This window comes from Hippichthys cyanospilos, chromosome 10, assembly GCF_059441005.1.
Source record: "Hippichthys cyanospilos isolate Australia breed blue-spotted pipefish chromosome 10, RoL_Hcya_1.0, whole genome shotgun sequence".
NCBI lineage: Eukaryota > Metazoa > Chordata > Actinopteri > Syngnathiformes > Syngnathidae > Hippichthys > Hippichthys cyanospilos.
The window spans coordinates 18,474,565-18,492,544 of record NC_142378.1 but is presented as its reverse complement, the minus strand read 5'-3'; the positions used below and the strand labels follow the sequence as shown (position 1 = coordinate 18,492,544).

The following is a 17,980-nucleotide window of genomic DNA, read 5'->3' as shown; positions in this document are numbered from 1 at the left end:
AACACATATGGCGTCCTAGTTTAACCTCTTGGTGGGATTTGCTTGAGCCAAATATGCCGGTGTGGTCCAAATCAGCACCTTGAGAAGTAGCATAGGAGAATAGAATCAGGACAATTATAATGACGGTATCTATTGTATGCCCTGACATAGAGCAGAGGCTGATTAAAACAACTACAAAAAAAAAAAAAAACGTCCTTGCTGCTTCCTTCTGAGAAGCATACCACACTACTTCCAAGCAATTGGGCGTCTTCAAGTACCCTCTTCGTGTCCGCAAAAAAAAAATATGCACAACAAAACGGGTCCAACAAGTACGTCCAGCTCTTAAAAAAAAAAAAAAACACATGTCTGATTCCTATGTGAGAAACAGCGTTTCCAACCACAAGTGAGGCAGGTGAGTTTGGAGCAAGATGCTAGTATGTATAGAAGTCACCCCAAAAAAGAGAACACTTTAAACTTTTTTTCAGATAGTTTGGGGAGTCTCAAACAAATCTAGTACCAAACTCAAACATTTACAACTTCCTTCACTGTTCCACACAACTAATATTCGAGACCGTCTACAAAGAAATAGAAGCCGCATGAGAATAGAAGCAACGGAGCTGTGCAACTCATTGACCCATTTGCCTTCCCTTACTTCATGTGCAAGTGGGTCAAGAACTCTGAACTCCTTCACTGGCAACATGATGTGGGTTCCATCCCTCCTGCCTGACTCACTTCTCAAGACAATGTGTGTGTGTTCTTACCAAATAGGAGGTAGGTGTCCCCTGCTCTGCCTCCCCTGCCTGCCTGCGGGCCAGCTCTGCCGCCTGCGTCTCTGGGCAGGGCTCGAGCTTCACCAGACAGGAAACTTGCGAGCGGCCCTCGTCATATAGGCAAGCCCTTGCCTGATCCCACACAAACAGACCCCCCCCAACACCTCCTCCCTTTCCCCTCCAGCAACCATCACTACCCCACCCCCCTCTATTTTCAGCCCACAACTGGGATCTGCATGAGCTCTGCTCATTGGCCCGACGGCTGTGCACACGCCACACCTCCTCGGTGGGATAGGCTAGCGGCTGCTCGCTTTCCTGGATTGCCACGGGCAAGGCACTCTGGGAGATGGAGTTCCGACAGCCCGCTTGACCTGTTTTGCAGCCCCGACGCAGGACTACGAGCCCCAGCTCCCTCTACCCTTGCCCGCCCCCACACTCTCCGAGCCTGTTTTAACGTAAGCACTCCGGGGCTGAATTATACACTGGAGTGTGTTGCTAGCGGGCTTTCAGGTATTAAAGTACAGCCCTAAGCACTGAGGAAATAATAATAATAATAATAATAATAAACAAACACAAAATTCAACTTAACTTGAGCATCACATCTCGTCATTCGCCAATGGCGGCATGACATTTCGCGCACACACACACAAACTCCTGACCTAAATAAAAACAAGGGAACATGCTGGGTATCGCGCTGTCACAAAAGTTGCTTTCGGATTAATTATTAATTCATAACAGTTCCCGCTCTCTCGCCGCCCCCCTCCTGTAAGTGCTTCCACCTGCCTGAAAAGTCATCACTGTAAACTTTGAAGATTCTCCAGCACTACGAGGGGAAGTAGAACCAAAAAGAGGAACCTTGACAGGCGACCCACCTCTCAGGCCAGCAACCTCCCACCCTCATTCCTCCCACTCTCCTCCGCTGGCCCTGCTCCCCCCCTCTGCTTGACAGGCCCAGGGCAGCCAGCGAAGGGATGGCAGGCTGCCTTTTAGCTCACCTGCGATGGCCGTGGTGCTGCTTGTTGTGAGGTTAGTGCAGCCCTCCGCTCTCCTCCTCTCTGGAGCGCTCTCTCTCCCAGTGGCTCTCTCTCCCTTCTCCCAGCCGCTGTCACTGTTGTGCAGGCTTAAAGCCCCCGTATGCGCTAACCAAGCAGCAGCAGATCAACTCAATTCCCTTCCTGGTTTCTGGAGGGCAAAGAGGTCCCTCCCTTTTTCTCTCTCCTCCTCACTCACCCTCGCTCTTAAAGAAACAGCCTCCACCCCCCCCCCCCCCCCCCCCTTCCCCATACCTACCTCCCACCCACCGCTAAAAAAGTCAAGTGGAAATTTCTCTCTGCGCCTCCAAAGTGGACACTTGCTAAAGTCGTAAAATCAATCAGACAAATTATTAACCCATGCTTTACCGCGTCGTGCTTTCGCGTCAGCCTGTGGCGCTGTGGGCTGTGATCACGTGTGGTTTAAGGTTAAATAAGGTTGTCCTCCCTTTCTTAACCGCTGCTCCTTTCCTCCCCTATTGCAAGAAGTCGCACCCACTCATCCCACTGCCTGAGGTCATGGCGTCCCACCCCAAAAGCAAGCCGCGGCAGATTCCAGAACATAATAGCGGGGGCTGCCAGCGAGCCCCTTCACATTCCCTGGCTTGGCCCCTGCTCGCTGTGCATAATACCTGCCAAGCTCCGACAGGTGAGCTGTCAGGGAATACGATAGTGTGTAGGAGTACCTTCCCCGTGTCTAAATGTGCAAAGCACTTGATGTTGCGCCACTTCCCTGCCGCCCACCTACACGTGCACACCACCCCAACTGAGAGCGAGCCAGTCATTGTGCAGCAAAGAGGGAGCATTCTGACATACTCGCTTGAATGCTCGTTTAAGAAAATACATTGGAGGACACATACTTAACACCACGTGTCCTATGGTCCACCATGCATGTGTTAAGAGAAGGCAGTGGCACAACCTGTATCTAGAGGGCACTCTTCTTCTTCTCAAACAAAAGTGAGCTGGAAAAATCAGATTTGCTTTTCAGATCTTTTTACTTGACTACTGAAAATGTACACATAATTTTAGTATACCTTATACCTTTACCCTACCTAATTTGACCTTCCCCACACTTTTAGATGAACATGTCTAATTGCTGAGTGATCGAATACTCTGGCTCAACTTGCCTTTCTCAAACAAGGAGCTGAAGGCCAAAATTCACATGTCAATGTAATCAATATTAGCCAATACGTTTAAAAGAAGTTCACTTTCGTTTCTATTTGCGACTCGTTCCGTCTGCCATTTGACGAAATAATGAAGTATATATTAGATTCCAAAAAAAGTTTCATCCCTTAGTTTATGTCTCACAAGATGCCACATTTAGGAGTCTCTGAGGGATGACCGCAAGAAGGAAGAAATATTGCAGTATTTATAACTTTCATTGTTAGCGGGTAATGCAGCTAACGTAGGGGCATATTTGTAACCTGAGTGTTGCCTTGAAAAAGCAAAGCATGATACTAGGCCAATTACTTTGTCCAAATCCATCTTAAATGCTATTCAGTTCTAGTACACATGCGTGCATGTGTAGTCACCACTCGAATATATTTGTTGTTAGAATTAAAATGGCATGAACATTTTACCAAAAAAAAGAACCCTTCTACCTTCGAAATGAACCGGCCGGCATGCTAAACTGTTACCAGCATGAGCAAGCTATGTCCGTATGGTGTTTTCACGTTGCGCTAGTAACTGTCGAATGCCAACTAATGTGCGTCCTCGCTCTTTGCTGTTGTTTTGTTAGAAAACGTACCTTTTGTGTCCTTCCCTGGAGACGAGTAATTTCATATTTGGAACGTAACTGAGAAGGGTCACAAAAAGAAGAAACTTGGGTCTACCTGCCGGAGGCTTCAGGAAGTAAATGTTTGCCGCCAAATTGTGACGACACCGAGCGATTTCGTTCCCGGAATGCTAGTCAAGCACAACGTTTTTGAATAAGAAACATTAAAAAAAAAAAGAAAAAAAAGTGCATGTCAAACACCACAAAGGTAGATCTTGGCCGAGATAATGACTAAAGTAAGAAGGATAACTTCAAAAACTAATAATGTTGTTCCATGTCTGATTAATTGCATAAATGATGAGTACGGTAAGTTTAAGGAACCACATAAGCAATGATTGATAGAAATCGGGTACCTTCCAGTCACAAATAAGTTTTATTTTATCCTTTTATACATTAGAACCATATCCAACACGTTTTATATTATAATAAATGACTCTTTTCCTTGTCATTTACATAAATCAAAAAAAGTTGTATATTAAGACTGCAAAATAGTACTCCTGTAGTTTTTGTATATTTTGTACACATACAAGTGATGGATGCATTCAATTTTGCTGGGAATGAATGCACATTGTTTTTGAGGGTTTGGGGAATAGGAGAGGGCAGGCAAAAAAAGCAGAGAGAGAGAAAAAAAAAAGCAAAAGCTCGAGCAAGGCTAGCAACACCACCAGCATATGATGACCAACACTGACCCAGGTTACAATGCTCAATTGAACCCTTTTTGTTCTATTCAAATATTTGCGTCAAAGTACGTCCAATTATACCGCAATGTTGCTTTATAGGTGTGTGAGGTCTCCTTAAGAAGCGCAAGCAAAGTACGCTGGCTGCTTTTGGAGTGCCACACATTTTTGCAATACAAAGGGGAGCGTAACCAAACACACCTCAGGGAGAAAGAAAAAGTACAGATCAACAATAAAGAAAACAAAATATTAGCGAACAAAAATGATTCATATTGATAGCACAGAGGGTTCTCATCAAAACACTGGCTGACCATCCGCACCATAAAAACAAAACACAAGCACAGTATAAGAAAGATTAAACCATGCTATAGCATCCAAAGAATACATTTTTGACCATTGTTTTCTCAGCGTCATTAAGACGCAGTATATTCCTGCCCTCCATTACAGGAGAGTGTGACTGAAATGTATGAGAGGAAAAATGTCAATTCAACTGCACTGAATTTCATCCAAAGTGCACTGATATACTGTTCTTCATATATGTGCCGACACAAAGGAGGGGTAGTGATCAGGCATTGATAAGTGCGAGTATCCTCTTTGGTTTGACATCCTCAGAGCAATTAATCGTTTAAAAAAAAATTAGCGAAAATGACTGAATGTGTCCCATTTCTCCCACACTGTCCCCAACTAATGTAATTACAATGTAGTGCATCTTATTGGGTCATTAATTTGGGGTCTGAGTGAATGGAAACTGCTGCATTCACTTTGATCACAATCTATATGGAATTGACTTTGTTGAGGTTCCTCCTGTCTGAATCGCCAATGTTATCAAAAGACAGCCCCACTCGCCATCAACCGTTACCATAGAAAAGATTCATAAAGAATAGCTAATATAAAACAAGTGTGTCAACCAGGGCAGTCGAGTGGAAAGGTGACACTGGCCTGGTGAAGCTTGTTATCTTACAGTACGATGACTCGAGAGCCCTCCAGCTGCTGCTGGTGAACAAATACATGAGAGGAAGCTGGAACCGTTTTGAAGCCAAAACCAACATGACAAAAGAGTAGAGTGTGTGTGCGTGAATGTACAGGAGAACGTTTGTGAATATGCAAGCAAGGGCAGTGCTCGTAGATGAGGGGGAGTGGGGGTCAGGTGGGCTTCACTCAGTGTTGCGGGTGGGGGTGCTGGGCTGGTTGAGGTTCATGGTTTTGCACAGCCAGCCGGCAAAGTTAACTTCCGCTACTTCGGATCGCTTGATGAATGTGTGATTCTGGAGAGAACAAAAAAAGTGGTTATTAAAATGAAAGAAAATTGAAAAGACGATGGAAGTTGAGTCACTCACAATGAGCATCTTCAGATCGGCCCTTTCGGCTGGATTCTTGATCAAGCTGTAAACACATACGCAAACGTGCGGGTCACACACATAGGTCACAAACATGACATCGCTATTAGGTCTCAATTACTTGAAAAAAAGACAACCATGGTTTGATAACTATTTGAATAACATCTGTTGTTTAATATTATCTAAGTACCGGGTGCTATAAACTTCAATTAAAAATAAAAAAAGTCAATAAAAAAAAACAACTAAATATTCAACCGAGATGTGTTTAATGTATTTCATGACCACACTGACAACACAAAATTCTTGAATCACAAATTTTCTTTCCCGAGTGAAATGGAAGCCCCCAGAAAATAAATAAAACCAAAACAAACAAAAAAAACAACAAACCCTTCACACACACAAATTACAATGTTTGTAGTGCGTGTGTTTAAAAAAAATAAAATATATATATATATATATATATATATATATATATATATATATATATATATATATATATATATATATATATATATATATCTGGGAGCTTTGACAGGGGATGCTGTAGTGTACCTTACACTGTTAACACAGTAAAGATGTCTCTGTAAGACTTCTTTTTTCGAAAGAGGCCTCCACATGACCTCTTTTCATCTGTGAAGCCCTTTGAGACTTTGGTTATTTAGGGCTATAAAAATAAAATTTGATTGATTGATTGATATATGTGTGTGTGTGCACACACAGTGTGCAGTGGGCGCCCCGGGTTACACCACGCTCATACGTCACTAAGATGCTGGTCCGCTATTGATCGGCGTCACTAAGATGCCTATCTGCTAAAGGTGTGAGCGCTTACAATATAGCATTTATTGTGCATTTTAGTACTTAATTCAAATTTTAATTTGTTAGCCATGGGTCCTAAGTGATGTTAAAGGGAGAAGTAAGATGATGAATAGTATGGAAACGAAGCTGGAGATCAAGAAATACAAAGAAGGCTATGCTAGGCTAGCCTTGCTTAGGGAATATGGCCATCAATAGCTCAAGTCACGGCACTCCTAAACTAAATTCAATTTCTTTTTTCCTTCATATATTTTTTTTATTTATGATGTTATTTAATTATATGCATGTGTATTATATATAACTATCACTAACTATATATACTATTTTGTTAATAATACTTAATATGTATGTAAAATTTGATGTTTTTACTTGGGATTTTTCCTATTATTATTACTTTTATCAATATTATGAGCTAATAACGAGAGGTTTTCATTGCACGCCATACAACGATTTTGCATTACGAGCCCAACTCCAGAGCAGATTAATTTTGTATGTACACTTGTATACATATATACAGAGGTCCTCGGGTTACGACGGTCTCGACTAACGATGTTTTGAGGTTACAAACGTGTGCAGTAAACAATTGGCCATCACCGTGGAAGTGAAATTAGACAAAAACAGTGAAACGCGAACAACCAAGTTGTTGCAAGCAATAGCGACTGTGAGAGATTGAGTGCTATTATCCGTTTTTGGGTTTTGTTTATATAATTAAAATAATGGTTGAGACTGACCCTGTCTCCCCGCTGCCATTCTTGCCGGCTGCGTAACAGAGTAACAAAGTGATTCGCACACACCGGGGCAAAAATAGCCACCGCACTGTTTCCGGTTGTCTGACCCTTCAAAACAAGAGTTCTCTCCAAAATAAAATGTGGTGCAAGAACAAAAGTGGCCCCTTGTCTACATTTTATACAATTTCCCAACTTCAACCGAATCTGGTTTGTAGTTACCTTGTCCACATACACACACGGCTCATATTAAGTTGGAGATATTTTGAAAAGCTCGATAGATGTCACTTTAGAGATTTATGAGGTACGGAGACAATTGTATTTACCACCTCATTTGGTCTCCCATTTCTCTGAGTTCTGTGAGGCCATGAAAAACTAATTTTGCATGTCTTTGAGGAAATTCTGTTCCCCCATTTGGTGTATCAGGTGGAAGTAGTGCACCATTAACATTGTGTACAGTGGAGATAAGACGCTGCTTTGGACGTTGCGAGCCGGTGGGGAGAATACTTCATAGACCATATCAATTACAACGACACATCTTCCTCCAGAAAGCAGAGTCTGGAAACTCAGAGCTGGGCTCTTATTTCTGGTGCTGAAGTCACCAAGTTGGTCAAAGGCCCCTGGGGTGGATGAGATCAGCCCTGAGTTCCTAAAGGGTCGAAATGTTATAGGGCTGTCCTGGTTGTCAAGCTTCTACAACATCGCATAGACATCGGGGACAGTGCCTCTGGACTGGCAGACCGGGATGGTGGTCCCATTTTTAAGAAGGTAGACCAGAGGATGTGTTCCAACTTTAGAGGGATCACACTCCTCAGCCTACCCAGTAAGGTCTACTTAGTGGTGCTGGAGAGGAGTTTGAACCTCGGATTCAGAAGGAGCAGTGTGGGTTTTGTCCCCGCCATGAAACAGTGGACCAGCTCTATGGCCTAAGCAGGATCCTCAAGGGTGCATGGGAGTTCGCCCTACCAGTCTACTTGTGCTTTGTGGCATTAGAGGAGGCATAATCGCGTTTCTCACTGTTCTGTGGGGGATGCTTGGGAGTATGGGTCCTTAAACCACCGATGTCAGAGATTGTTCCACAATGCTGGCAGAAAGTTGAATTCATTTCCAGTGAGAGTCAGGCTCTGAAAAAAATGCCTTTTGTTACAGATTCTGAATTTTTAGGAGCAGCAGAAGCAATCAGAGCATCTGACTTGGTGTCTCAGCATTGTAACTCTGCTTTTTGCAGATGATGTGGTGCTTCTTCAGGCATAAATAAAAGAACGAGATCCCGGATAAAAGCGTCCGAAATGAGTTTCCTCAGCAGTGTCCTCTGGGCTTTCCCTTGCAGATAAGGTCAGAAGCTCGGATATCCATGAGGGGCTCAGAGTCAAGCCGTTGCTTTTCCGTGTTGAGAGGAGCCAGTCGAGGTGGCTCGGGTATCTGGACGCATCCCTGGTGAGGTGTTCCAAATATGTCCCATCGGGAGGAGACCCTGGGGATGACTCAGGAGACAATGGAGAGACTATGCTTTTCTGCTGGCCTGGGAATGCCTGGGTATATCACCTGGAGGAGTAGGACTCATTGGCTAGGGAGAGGGAAAGCTGGGCTTGCCTGATAAAGCTGCTGCCCCGCAAGCCAAACTCGGATGAGCAGTAGATGGATAAAAATGGATGGATGGATAAACGTGCGGTTCTCAATCGCTGAAAAGTTGCTAATTGTAAATAATTTACAATAATGTAAATGATTCAAGAACTCACCATTTTGTGACAAAGTCTTGGAAGTCATTGGTGAACACACCGTGTGGCAATTTAGGAGGAGGCTGAGAAGAAAATAATAATAAAATATAGGCTATTTAAAATAAGTCACTATTTTGGAATCGATAAGTTTGTGGATTTTTTTCCAAACCTCATTCACAATATAGTCCAGGAGTTCAAAGATGGCCATAGCGGGTCTACAATCCATTCCGTGACCTGCGCCAAAAATACCCATTAAATCCAAGGTAGTACAGTTGGAGCAGAGAAATAAACAAAGATGTTTTTCCTACCGCTCACAGGCCTCCCTGGTGGTCTGGGCCTCTGCATGTTGGTGTGAGGCTCCCCCTCGCTGCCGTCCAGCACAGGCCGTCCAAAGATGGCCTCGAGTTCCTTGGCGTCTGGTGGGGGGATGGGGTAGCGGCCGATGGCCAGCTCCACCAGGGACAGACCCATGCTCCATACATCCGACTGAACAGAGTAGTGGGTGCCCTGCAGTCTCTCCGGCTGTTGAGGTAACACATGGTACGGTATATTTGTCTGAGGGTTAGAGAACTGGGCCAAGACACAAGGCAGCATTAGCAGGCACTGGGAAGTATATAATGACAGAAGGAAAGGGGCAAGCCATTTATGGAAAAAATACACAAACCGATATACACTGATGATGAGGACAACAATGCTCAGTTTTGATCAGTTATTCATTTAAGGTCATTATTGTGGTTATAATTCACACTACTGTAGTATCATACTTCTTTATGCATTAAGTATTGATGCATCAAATAGGGGGCGTTGCCAATTATTTATGATTAGAAATATAGGATCCACAAAGCACATGCATATACTCTTGTGCTCTAATTGTGATGCAGTGCAATTTACTATAACCACAATAATTAACATGTCAATACCTGTCTAACAGTGTCAACCAAAACTGTCTTGTGTTATTTCTAAGCGGCATAATATCTGATAACCCTTTCATTTTGGATGGGCCGCCTGGAAAATGTTAGCCTTAGGCCAATACTTTCCTAAGCGTTCAGCATTTGCATGAAAAACAATATTTTTTGGTTGTCTCGTTTCTATCATCATGTTGCCTTGGCTGCAAATATCTGTTGCGCCTCTTCCAACTCAAAATACCTGAGGTGATAGGTCTTGTTTTGAATATCTTTAGTTAGTTGGTTAGATATAATCACGTCACATGATTAGAACTGTGTGTGCGTGCATCTTTATGCTATACTAGTCAGTCGAACAACAGCACAACATAGACTTGACTTATAATTAAAACACTTGGCCAGTGTGAGTGCACTGTTAATGGTTTTCATTTATTGTAATGACAATCAAATGTAATCTTCAGTGCAACTATCATTCCACAACATGTCTGTCATCCTTTTCTTTTGCTAGGCCATTGTAGAAATGGGTTTTTGGTCCAAATAGACATTTTGTCTGGCATTACAGCGCTACGTGTTGCCAGTACATGTTAAAATAATTTATTCCGCACCCCAAGGTGGGAGAAACATGCTTTACAAAAGTTTAAAGGTCTTTGAGAATTAAAGGTTGCTAAATAACAGTGAATCATTAGTGAGCAGTGTTTTTACATAAACCAGGTGTCCGCAGGATGAGAAAGAACAGCAAGAGAGAACGAGAACGCGGTTGTCGACAAATGGACCAAAGAACAGTCTCCTGGGCATGGCCCTTGCCTCTTGGCAGAGGAGTGAGAAAGAAGGTAAAGGGCGGCGCCCGCTGCATGTGAGAAAAGAAAGGGAAGGAAAATGGGGATGGGGCCAGAGGAAACGGGGTGGGGGCACAGCGCTGACTCACCGACATGTAGGAGCGCGTTCCAACAAAGGAGTTGGCCATGGAATCTATGAGCTGGCCGCTCACTCCGAAGTCACACAGCTTGATCTCCCCGCGAGAGTTGACCAGAATGTTGGAGGGCTTCACATCTATGTGGCAGGCAAGGGGTGGGGTAGAGGCATGCACAAAAACAAGATAAAGAATGCCTTAAATTCTTATTTTGGTTTTGCAATACTACTCAACACAAATGAAAGAAGTTTGGATTCTCTAAATTCAGTTCAACGTAATTGTTATTGCAAGAATGTACAAATGGTAATAATGATATATTCAATGAGTAGTGGAGGGAAAATTAAGCACTTGTGATACATTTGTTTGACTCCTCCAGATGGGACTTGGTTTGAAGATGAAGATGAGTGCAAGTTTTTTTTTGTTTGTTTTTTTTTTTTTTACATTTCCACTGAATCTCTAAACCTAAATGATTATGGTTTTGATCATTGTACCGGTAATAAACCAAGCACTCTGCTAGCTTGATTTATTGAAAAATAGTCAAAGTCAAGGTTGTATTTTTAACATTGGATAACTACACTATACACTTGTGTGATAAGAATGCTGCTAAATTATAAGATGTTTATGTTAGTTTGCGTCGCATTGTTGATGCCATGTCATGAAAGCAAAAGTGGTGTACATGCATACTGACAAATGGCAGTAGGAACAGTTAATGTATTATTCATTATGGGGGAAAATTTTTTATCCAGAGGCTCGCCAGGTGGATCTTGCCACAACCGTGTGTGATTTCACGTAGCTTCCTGCAGTCACACAAGCAGATAGCGTGATGTGCAAAATACTTGTCCGACTCAACAATTGCATCCAACACTACAGGGCGCGACAAGTGAGCATCAGGTGGTAAACTTCACACCCATGTCCTGGGATTTGCAGAACACCCTTACAGTATATGTAGATAAGGTGCTCACTTTTTTACAGCTCTAATACTACCTCAGAACATGGAAAAATGAAGCCGCCAATTCGTATTCTGTTTTAAAGAAGAGTGATGTTTTGAAAAAGCTATGACAGCCAGTTTGAAAAGCAGTGAATAATAAGGCAACTCTTGGTTGTCATACTTATAGTATGGCTAAGATTAACAGTAACATAAATGCAGGTGCATTGCGAAGAATGTACTGTATGGTAAAGCGCTGTGTGCCCTGAAACGTGTCCTTTGAGGCGTGTGACGGTCTTCCAGCAACCAAGGTCAGGCAAGGAGTGAGTGACAAAGCGATGGCATGAAGAAGTGAGGGAACAAAGACAAAACAACTATGGAGGGACAGTGTGGAAAGGGTACATAGGGTGAGGTTGCTCATAATCACATTTGAGAAGCGGCAATTACCGCCTGATCTCACAAACAACTCTGTCATGGTGTACTAATTATTCATCCTGAGACAACTCTACGCACTTAATATACGGCCGCCAATACATAATTGAAATATAAATGACAAGTCAAAGCCCACAATTAGGTGGGTGAATCTACTGTGAATATATAAAATTGGCCAGCTCCCAAAAGATCAAAGAGGGATTCTTCTTCATCTTTCTTTTTTTTTTTTATTTACCTCTGTGCATGATTTGATGTTTCTCCCGCAGGTAGGCCAAACCTCTCAACACCTAGTGAATGGTAACAGAGACATAAACAGATGTTACAAAATAACAGGCCTGTGTGTGAAACTCATTGGTCATTAACCCCATGGCCAGAATATTTGAATAATCTGTCAACAATAATACTCATAATACATACAGCGATGCTAACTTTGCCCAAGACTTCCTCTGGAATTCTCCTAGCTTCCTTCAGAACCTGGTCCAAAGATCCACCATCCTACAGAGACAACACACTTAAATATCTAGAATATAAGACTCAACAAGAAGGTGTAAACATGTCTTACCATGTGCTCCATACAGATGCTGATCTCACCGTCGCTATAGAAAGCTCCATAGAAGCCCACAATGTACGGAGAGTTGCACTTGTGCAGGACTTGAAGCTCTCTGATGATCTGGTTTCTGATGGCCGGCTTGATTTCCAGGTGGATCAACTGAGACAGAGAGGAAGCAGGTTAACGTACAGTAATATTAGAGGTGGAGGCTTTGTGAAGATACAATTTCACTGTATCTGCACCATACAACAACAAAAAGGACTTTCGAGATCCTGATACTGATCGAAAAGATTCTGAGGAAATCTTCCACAATGGAAAAGTTCACCTGTGCAGTTAAACCTAAGCAAAACTAAAACTAGCTCGTACTCATTGAAAAATATAAAGGTAAACGAAAAATCCATACATGAAATTTAAGTGCTACAGTAGCAGAAGATTCAATTGTAGAAGCTAGGGTAACTTCTATCTTATCTGGTCAAATACACAAAAGAAATTACACATCGGCTGTCAATGGGTCAATGTTTTTGTTTTTTGTGTTTAAATTACTTATTTAAAAAACTTGAAATATATTTGTTTGCTCTCTGTGAGATTGTGTGTGTGTATGTATGTGTATGTGTATATATATATATATATATATATATATATATATATATATATATATATATATATATATATATATATGAAATTTCTTTAAAACAGTTAGGAATTTTGCAGTATTTTATTGTTTACCGTGTCACTAGGAATGGGCAGCTGACACGCAAAGGTCCGGCAAATGCGTCGTAGCTCATAAAGCAGTTGCGTCAAATCACCGCAGCGAAGTTTGGTTTGGTCACACGACTTATGACGTCAAATGCACTTAAGCGACAAGAAAGTGCTTCAAATCAAATGGATTGTTAAAATTCGAGTCAGTGGCGCGTTCGAATGGCCACTAGGATTGGCCCCCGTATTTTGTGGATTGTGTTGGTTCATTTCGTTTCCAGAATGATTGCATTGCATATTTAGCGAGAAAGGTAGATAAGTCTACGGATCGATATTTATAGGTAGATAAATCTGAACAATATATAAATATAGAGATATTTATAGATGGATAAATCGATATATAGAGAGATAAACATATTGATAGATATTTCTATTTATTTATCACCAATAAACCTTAACATATTTTGCCCAATTCCATAATATAATCTCATCACATCTCATGAATGTTATCAGCAATATTTAAACGTCCCATACCACAAGAAGAGAATATCTACTTTGGTCTACAATACAGATATTACAGATGTTATTAGAGTAATTATTATTATGGCTACTTTAATTAATAGTGTTGACTACAATCCGTGCAATTATCTGGTGTCTTTAAACAGGAATGTGCATAGAAAATCAAATACTCCAAAATCCATGAATGCTTGGAATGTGTTGTGTATTTAAATAGGTATGCTGCAGAAGGGTTAGCTACTGTTTAAAGCCTCTTTTCTATTTAAATCAGCTACTTCGATAGAATTGTCTGGGATTCCAATGTGTAGCCAAGTGCCTGTGAGTAACATGAAATCACATTCCATGAGTTTCTTGTGTTGTGTCATTCGAAGTCGCAATTCATCACTCTTGTTCACCAATGACTGCACATTAGTGAGGAAAACGTGCTGTTAGCGGTAGCCTCGCTCCCAGCCATCCATGTTTCAAATCCTCTATGCTACCTGCGAGCACCGTTGGCTGGGTAGACTTCGACACATTGGGTGTTCGCCGTAGCTCAGGGATCAGGCAAAGATCGCTGTTAAAATGATTGTAATTTTGCAGTCTAATGTCTAAAATCTCCAGACGGGTGTATGGTGTAAAAGCCGAGCTGTTCTGCTCTGACAGACCCAAAATGAGCAGGAACATTTGTTAACTTGCAAAATCTGAACAGACACTGAGCATCGCGTTGTGTGGCCACCGCCACCATGTGGCCAAAGATAAAACGCAAAGTAGCGAGACAACGCTGTAGTTTTGTTTGTATCCTAGTGATATAATTGTCAATGTTTTTAACAAAGTTGAATAGTTTGAAGTTTGCACTTTATCAATACAATGTTCTACTACACTTAAGTTGTTTATAGCAGACCTTCTCAAATAGTGGGGCTGGCCCCCGTGGCAGAGTGCGAATGACCCCAAGGAAAAGGCTTAAAAGTTAACATTCGTTAAAAGTTTATTTCTATGTTTTGTTTTCTTTTGTTAATGTTAAAAAGGACACGGGAGGGGGGGGGGGTATTTTGTCTGGGGGACTTTGCAAAATATAACAAAGAATCACTGTTTTAAAAAAGTATTTCATGTAGGGCAAACAATTGGCCTTTTAATTCTAAGGCAGTTATGCATGATAAATACTAGTTAAATAAAACTGTTTTGAATTTCCTGTGTCACTTTTACTTGTTTTCTCTAAAAAATAGAGGAGGTCAGGAAAACGGAACAAAAATGGGAAAAATATAAAAAGTATAGAAAATTGTTTCTTGGAAAAAAAAGTTCTTAAGTTATCTGTGTTTCTTTAAATAAACTATATTGTCTTTGACATGAAGTAATTTGCATCAAAAGCATAAGCTAATTTCAAGAAAGAAAAAAAATATATCGCTGATTGACTATTAAAATAATCATAAGTGAGAGCCATAGTTTCAACAATATTGCCAAAACGCATACATGTGAAACTTTGCTCATAAAAGTAAACGGCTGATAATCATTAACAACTTGAAGTAGAAAAACGCACCAAAAGTTCATGGACACGTTATGTCGACTTGTCTGGAATGAAAAAGGGGCACTATTAACATGTGAGACAAACTCTCTCTGGTGTAGATGTCAAACTCCAGTTCTGGAGGGGCGGTATTCTGGATGTTTTCAAAATGGCTTTCTCCAACACACCTCATTCAAATGATTGGGATCATTTTCAAGCGCTAACTATTCGTAACCATTTGAATCAGGTGTTTTGGGGAGACAAACCTGGAAAACATTCGGGACCGGAGTTTGACGTCTATGCTCTATTGCGCACTCATTCTCACCTTGCGAGCCATGACCAGACCTGAGGGCTTGTGGCGAACCTTGTTGACCACCCCTCCGTTTCCGGCGCCCAGTTCGCAGATAGGGTCGAAGTCTTCGTCCTTGAGCTCCCCAACCTGCGCTTTCTGAGTGAGGAAGGCTTCCAATCGCATTTTCTGTTGCTCATCCAGGTCTAGTTCACCAAGCTTTTTTTGTAAGGCCTCGAGGTTTGCTCTGTAAGAAGATGAGCACATGGTTTGATACGGTTCTGAAAAGCTTCAGCTGTCCATTTTTTGCAGTCCTTGTCCTCATTAGAGTCACGAGGAGCTGGAGCCTATCCCAGCCTTTCCCATTTATGGGAAATAGGCGGGTTTCACCATTTACTGGTTGCCAGTCAATTCCAGAAGAAAATAACAAATTCACACATATATTGACAATTTTAAGCATGTCAACTGAATCCAGTCTACCAGATCTTTTTAAGTGGCCCACTCGAAGTTAAACTGCATGGGGTTGTCTTAAAATAGGTCGACGTTTAATTAATATAGACTTAGTTTTCACTCAATAATCACATGTGGCAAGAGGGAAATTTATCATGGTAGTGATTTGTGAGTATTAACAGAATGGCTACTATAAGTTCGTAGTTTGTGGGTAAAAGAAAAACAAAACTATGCACACTGTAGACCAATTTTAAAAAGATGAATAGTGATTTGAGTGCTCCGTGCTTACAATTTTGTTTAACATTATTTTTAAATGATTTTCAAAATGATCTTCAAATAGGTTATTTCATTTATTGAATACAATTGTATTTGTATTTAATAGTATTACAAAACAATTATTTCCTAATTGCTGTAGTCACTAATTATTATTGTTTTCAGATCATAGAAAACCAAACAATAATTATGCAACATCCCGCATGAGGGATTGATTGATGTTGTACTCAATAACCTTTTAAAAAATGATTACGTTATTAATGGGGTCATTTTTTCCCCCCAAAAGTAAAATCGGGTGTTTGCAAATATCTCCCTTTGATTAAATACTAAAGATAATCGCTCTGTTGTCATGAAGGACTGCAGTAATCTGAGTAATTATTGATGACAGGCTGTATTCAGAGGATGTGGCGCACTTTATATTGGTTACTTGATTATAAAAATACCTGTTGATTAATTTGACTATTGATTAGTTGAAGACACATTTTTGCATCAATAAAACTTTATTTGTACAGCACATTAAATATGCAAGGCAACTATGAAACCAGTGAGTGGTACATGGGCTCCCTCCTGTGGTGTGCATAAGAATCACAATCCAAAAACTGTTCAGTTGTATTTAACTTTGTCAATGTCGATGGGAATGCTGTAGTTTAATGATAACACAGGTGTTTATTGCTAATAGGTAGGCTTGGTATAAAAAGTTGGAGAACAACGGCACTCAAGAGAAGAATGACTGATTCATCCATCAATGAAAAGTACGTAGTTGGACACCCTTGAGAGTGTTCATTGGAGGTAAGAGGCATGATTTGGGAACGTGGAGGAAAACCGTGGCACCCGGGAAAGCATGCAAACTACACAAATCAAAGGCCGGTGCTTCGAATCACACAAATACTACAGACGTGCCGATCACTCGTACACAGTGCTGGCCGTTACTAAAGATACACACAGTAGAAAGGATTTCTAATTCAATCATGGTACTCACTCAGATGCAGCATCAGTTGTGTTTGAAGTGGGCTGCCCTTCTCCAATTGGCGTTATATTCAACGGAACCGGTCTTCTTTTGGGGGCCATTTTAAATGGGGGAAGGGGCGGGGGTGTAAATGTCAAATGTTGTGCACAAAAACGCACCGAGGCGAGCAGTTGAGGCAAAGTGGCCCTTTCCTTGATGGCTAGTGAGCAACAGGATCACGTCGAGGTGGCTAACGACTAAGCTGGCTAACGTCAGCGAAAAGATGACACTTTCACGAGCCGTGTCACTCTAATGTTTGGCTTGGACATGGCATACCGAACGTTTCTAATGAACAGGTTATTTGAAGGTGTTCATAATATTTGAGGTGAGCGCATTGCTAATTTTGGGACGTTTCTTATCGGTATTATCTACCTGCTGCTAGCCATTAGCCACTTAGCTAGCGCAACCGGAAAAAGGAAGCCGCTACACTCAGCGGCCCGCCACGTTTCCCCCCCGTTTGATCGACGGTAGCACCGGGGACCGGCTGCTGATGGTCGTCTGGCGTCCCTCCGCAAAATTACAACCGTTCTGTTAGGGAGGGTGGGGAGGGTCTCCGTGGCCGGTTACCAGGGCGGCAGGGATTTCGTCTGTGACTGGTGGTGGTCCGTCAATACAGGAAGCAGCAGACCTGAGTGACACCCACAGGGAGGGCCCGTCACTTCAGCAAAACTGGAAATTATTCTCGAGAGAGAAAGAGAGATTTCAAACGCAACAAACTCACACTGTAACA

At 41.8% G+C, this 17,980-nt stretch overlaps 2 protein-coding genes across 2 annotated transcripts in view; both read right to left on the bottom strand.

The window, feature by feature from the left end:
• The window catches only part of zbtb7a (zinc finger and BTB domain containing 7a), a 33,980-nt gene extending 32,118 nt beyond the window's left edge, over positions 1-1,862 (bottom strand). The window contains 1 exon segment of the mRNA XM_088425979.1: positions 1,745-1,862. The gene's annotated coding sequence lies outside the window, so the exon portion shown is untranslated.
• A 2,046-nt stretch (positions 1,863-3,908) lies between these two features.
• Positions 3,909-17,978, bottom strand: map2k2a (mitogen-activated protein kinase kinase 2a). The gene is made up of 11 exons (XM_088425196.1): positions 17,224-17,978; positions 15,558-15,768; positions 12,556-12,702; positions 12,411-12,488; positions 12,229-12,280; positions 10,652-10,776; positions 9,133-9,346; positions 8,994-9,058; positions 8,846-8,907; positions 5,569-5,614; positions 3,909-5,496 (listed from the first exon to the last, which is right to left on the bottom strand). The coding sequence occupies exons 1-11, from the start codon at positions 17,310-17,312 to the stop codon at positions 5,386-5,388; spliced, it is 1,200 nt and encodes a 399-aa protein (XP_088281322.1). The 5' UTR covers positions 17,313-17,978; the 3' UTR covers positions 3,909-5,385.
• Positions 17,979-17,980: the final 2 nt, after the last annotated feature.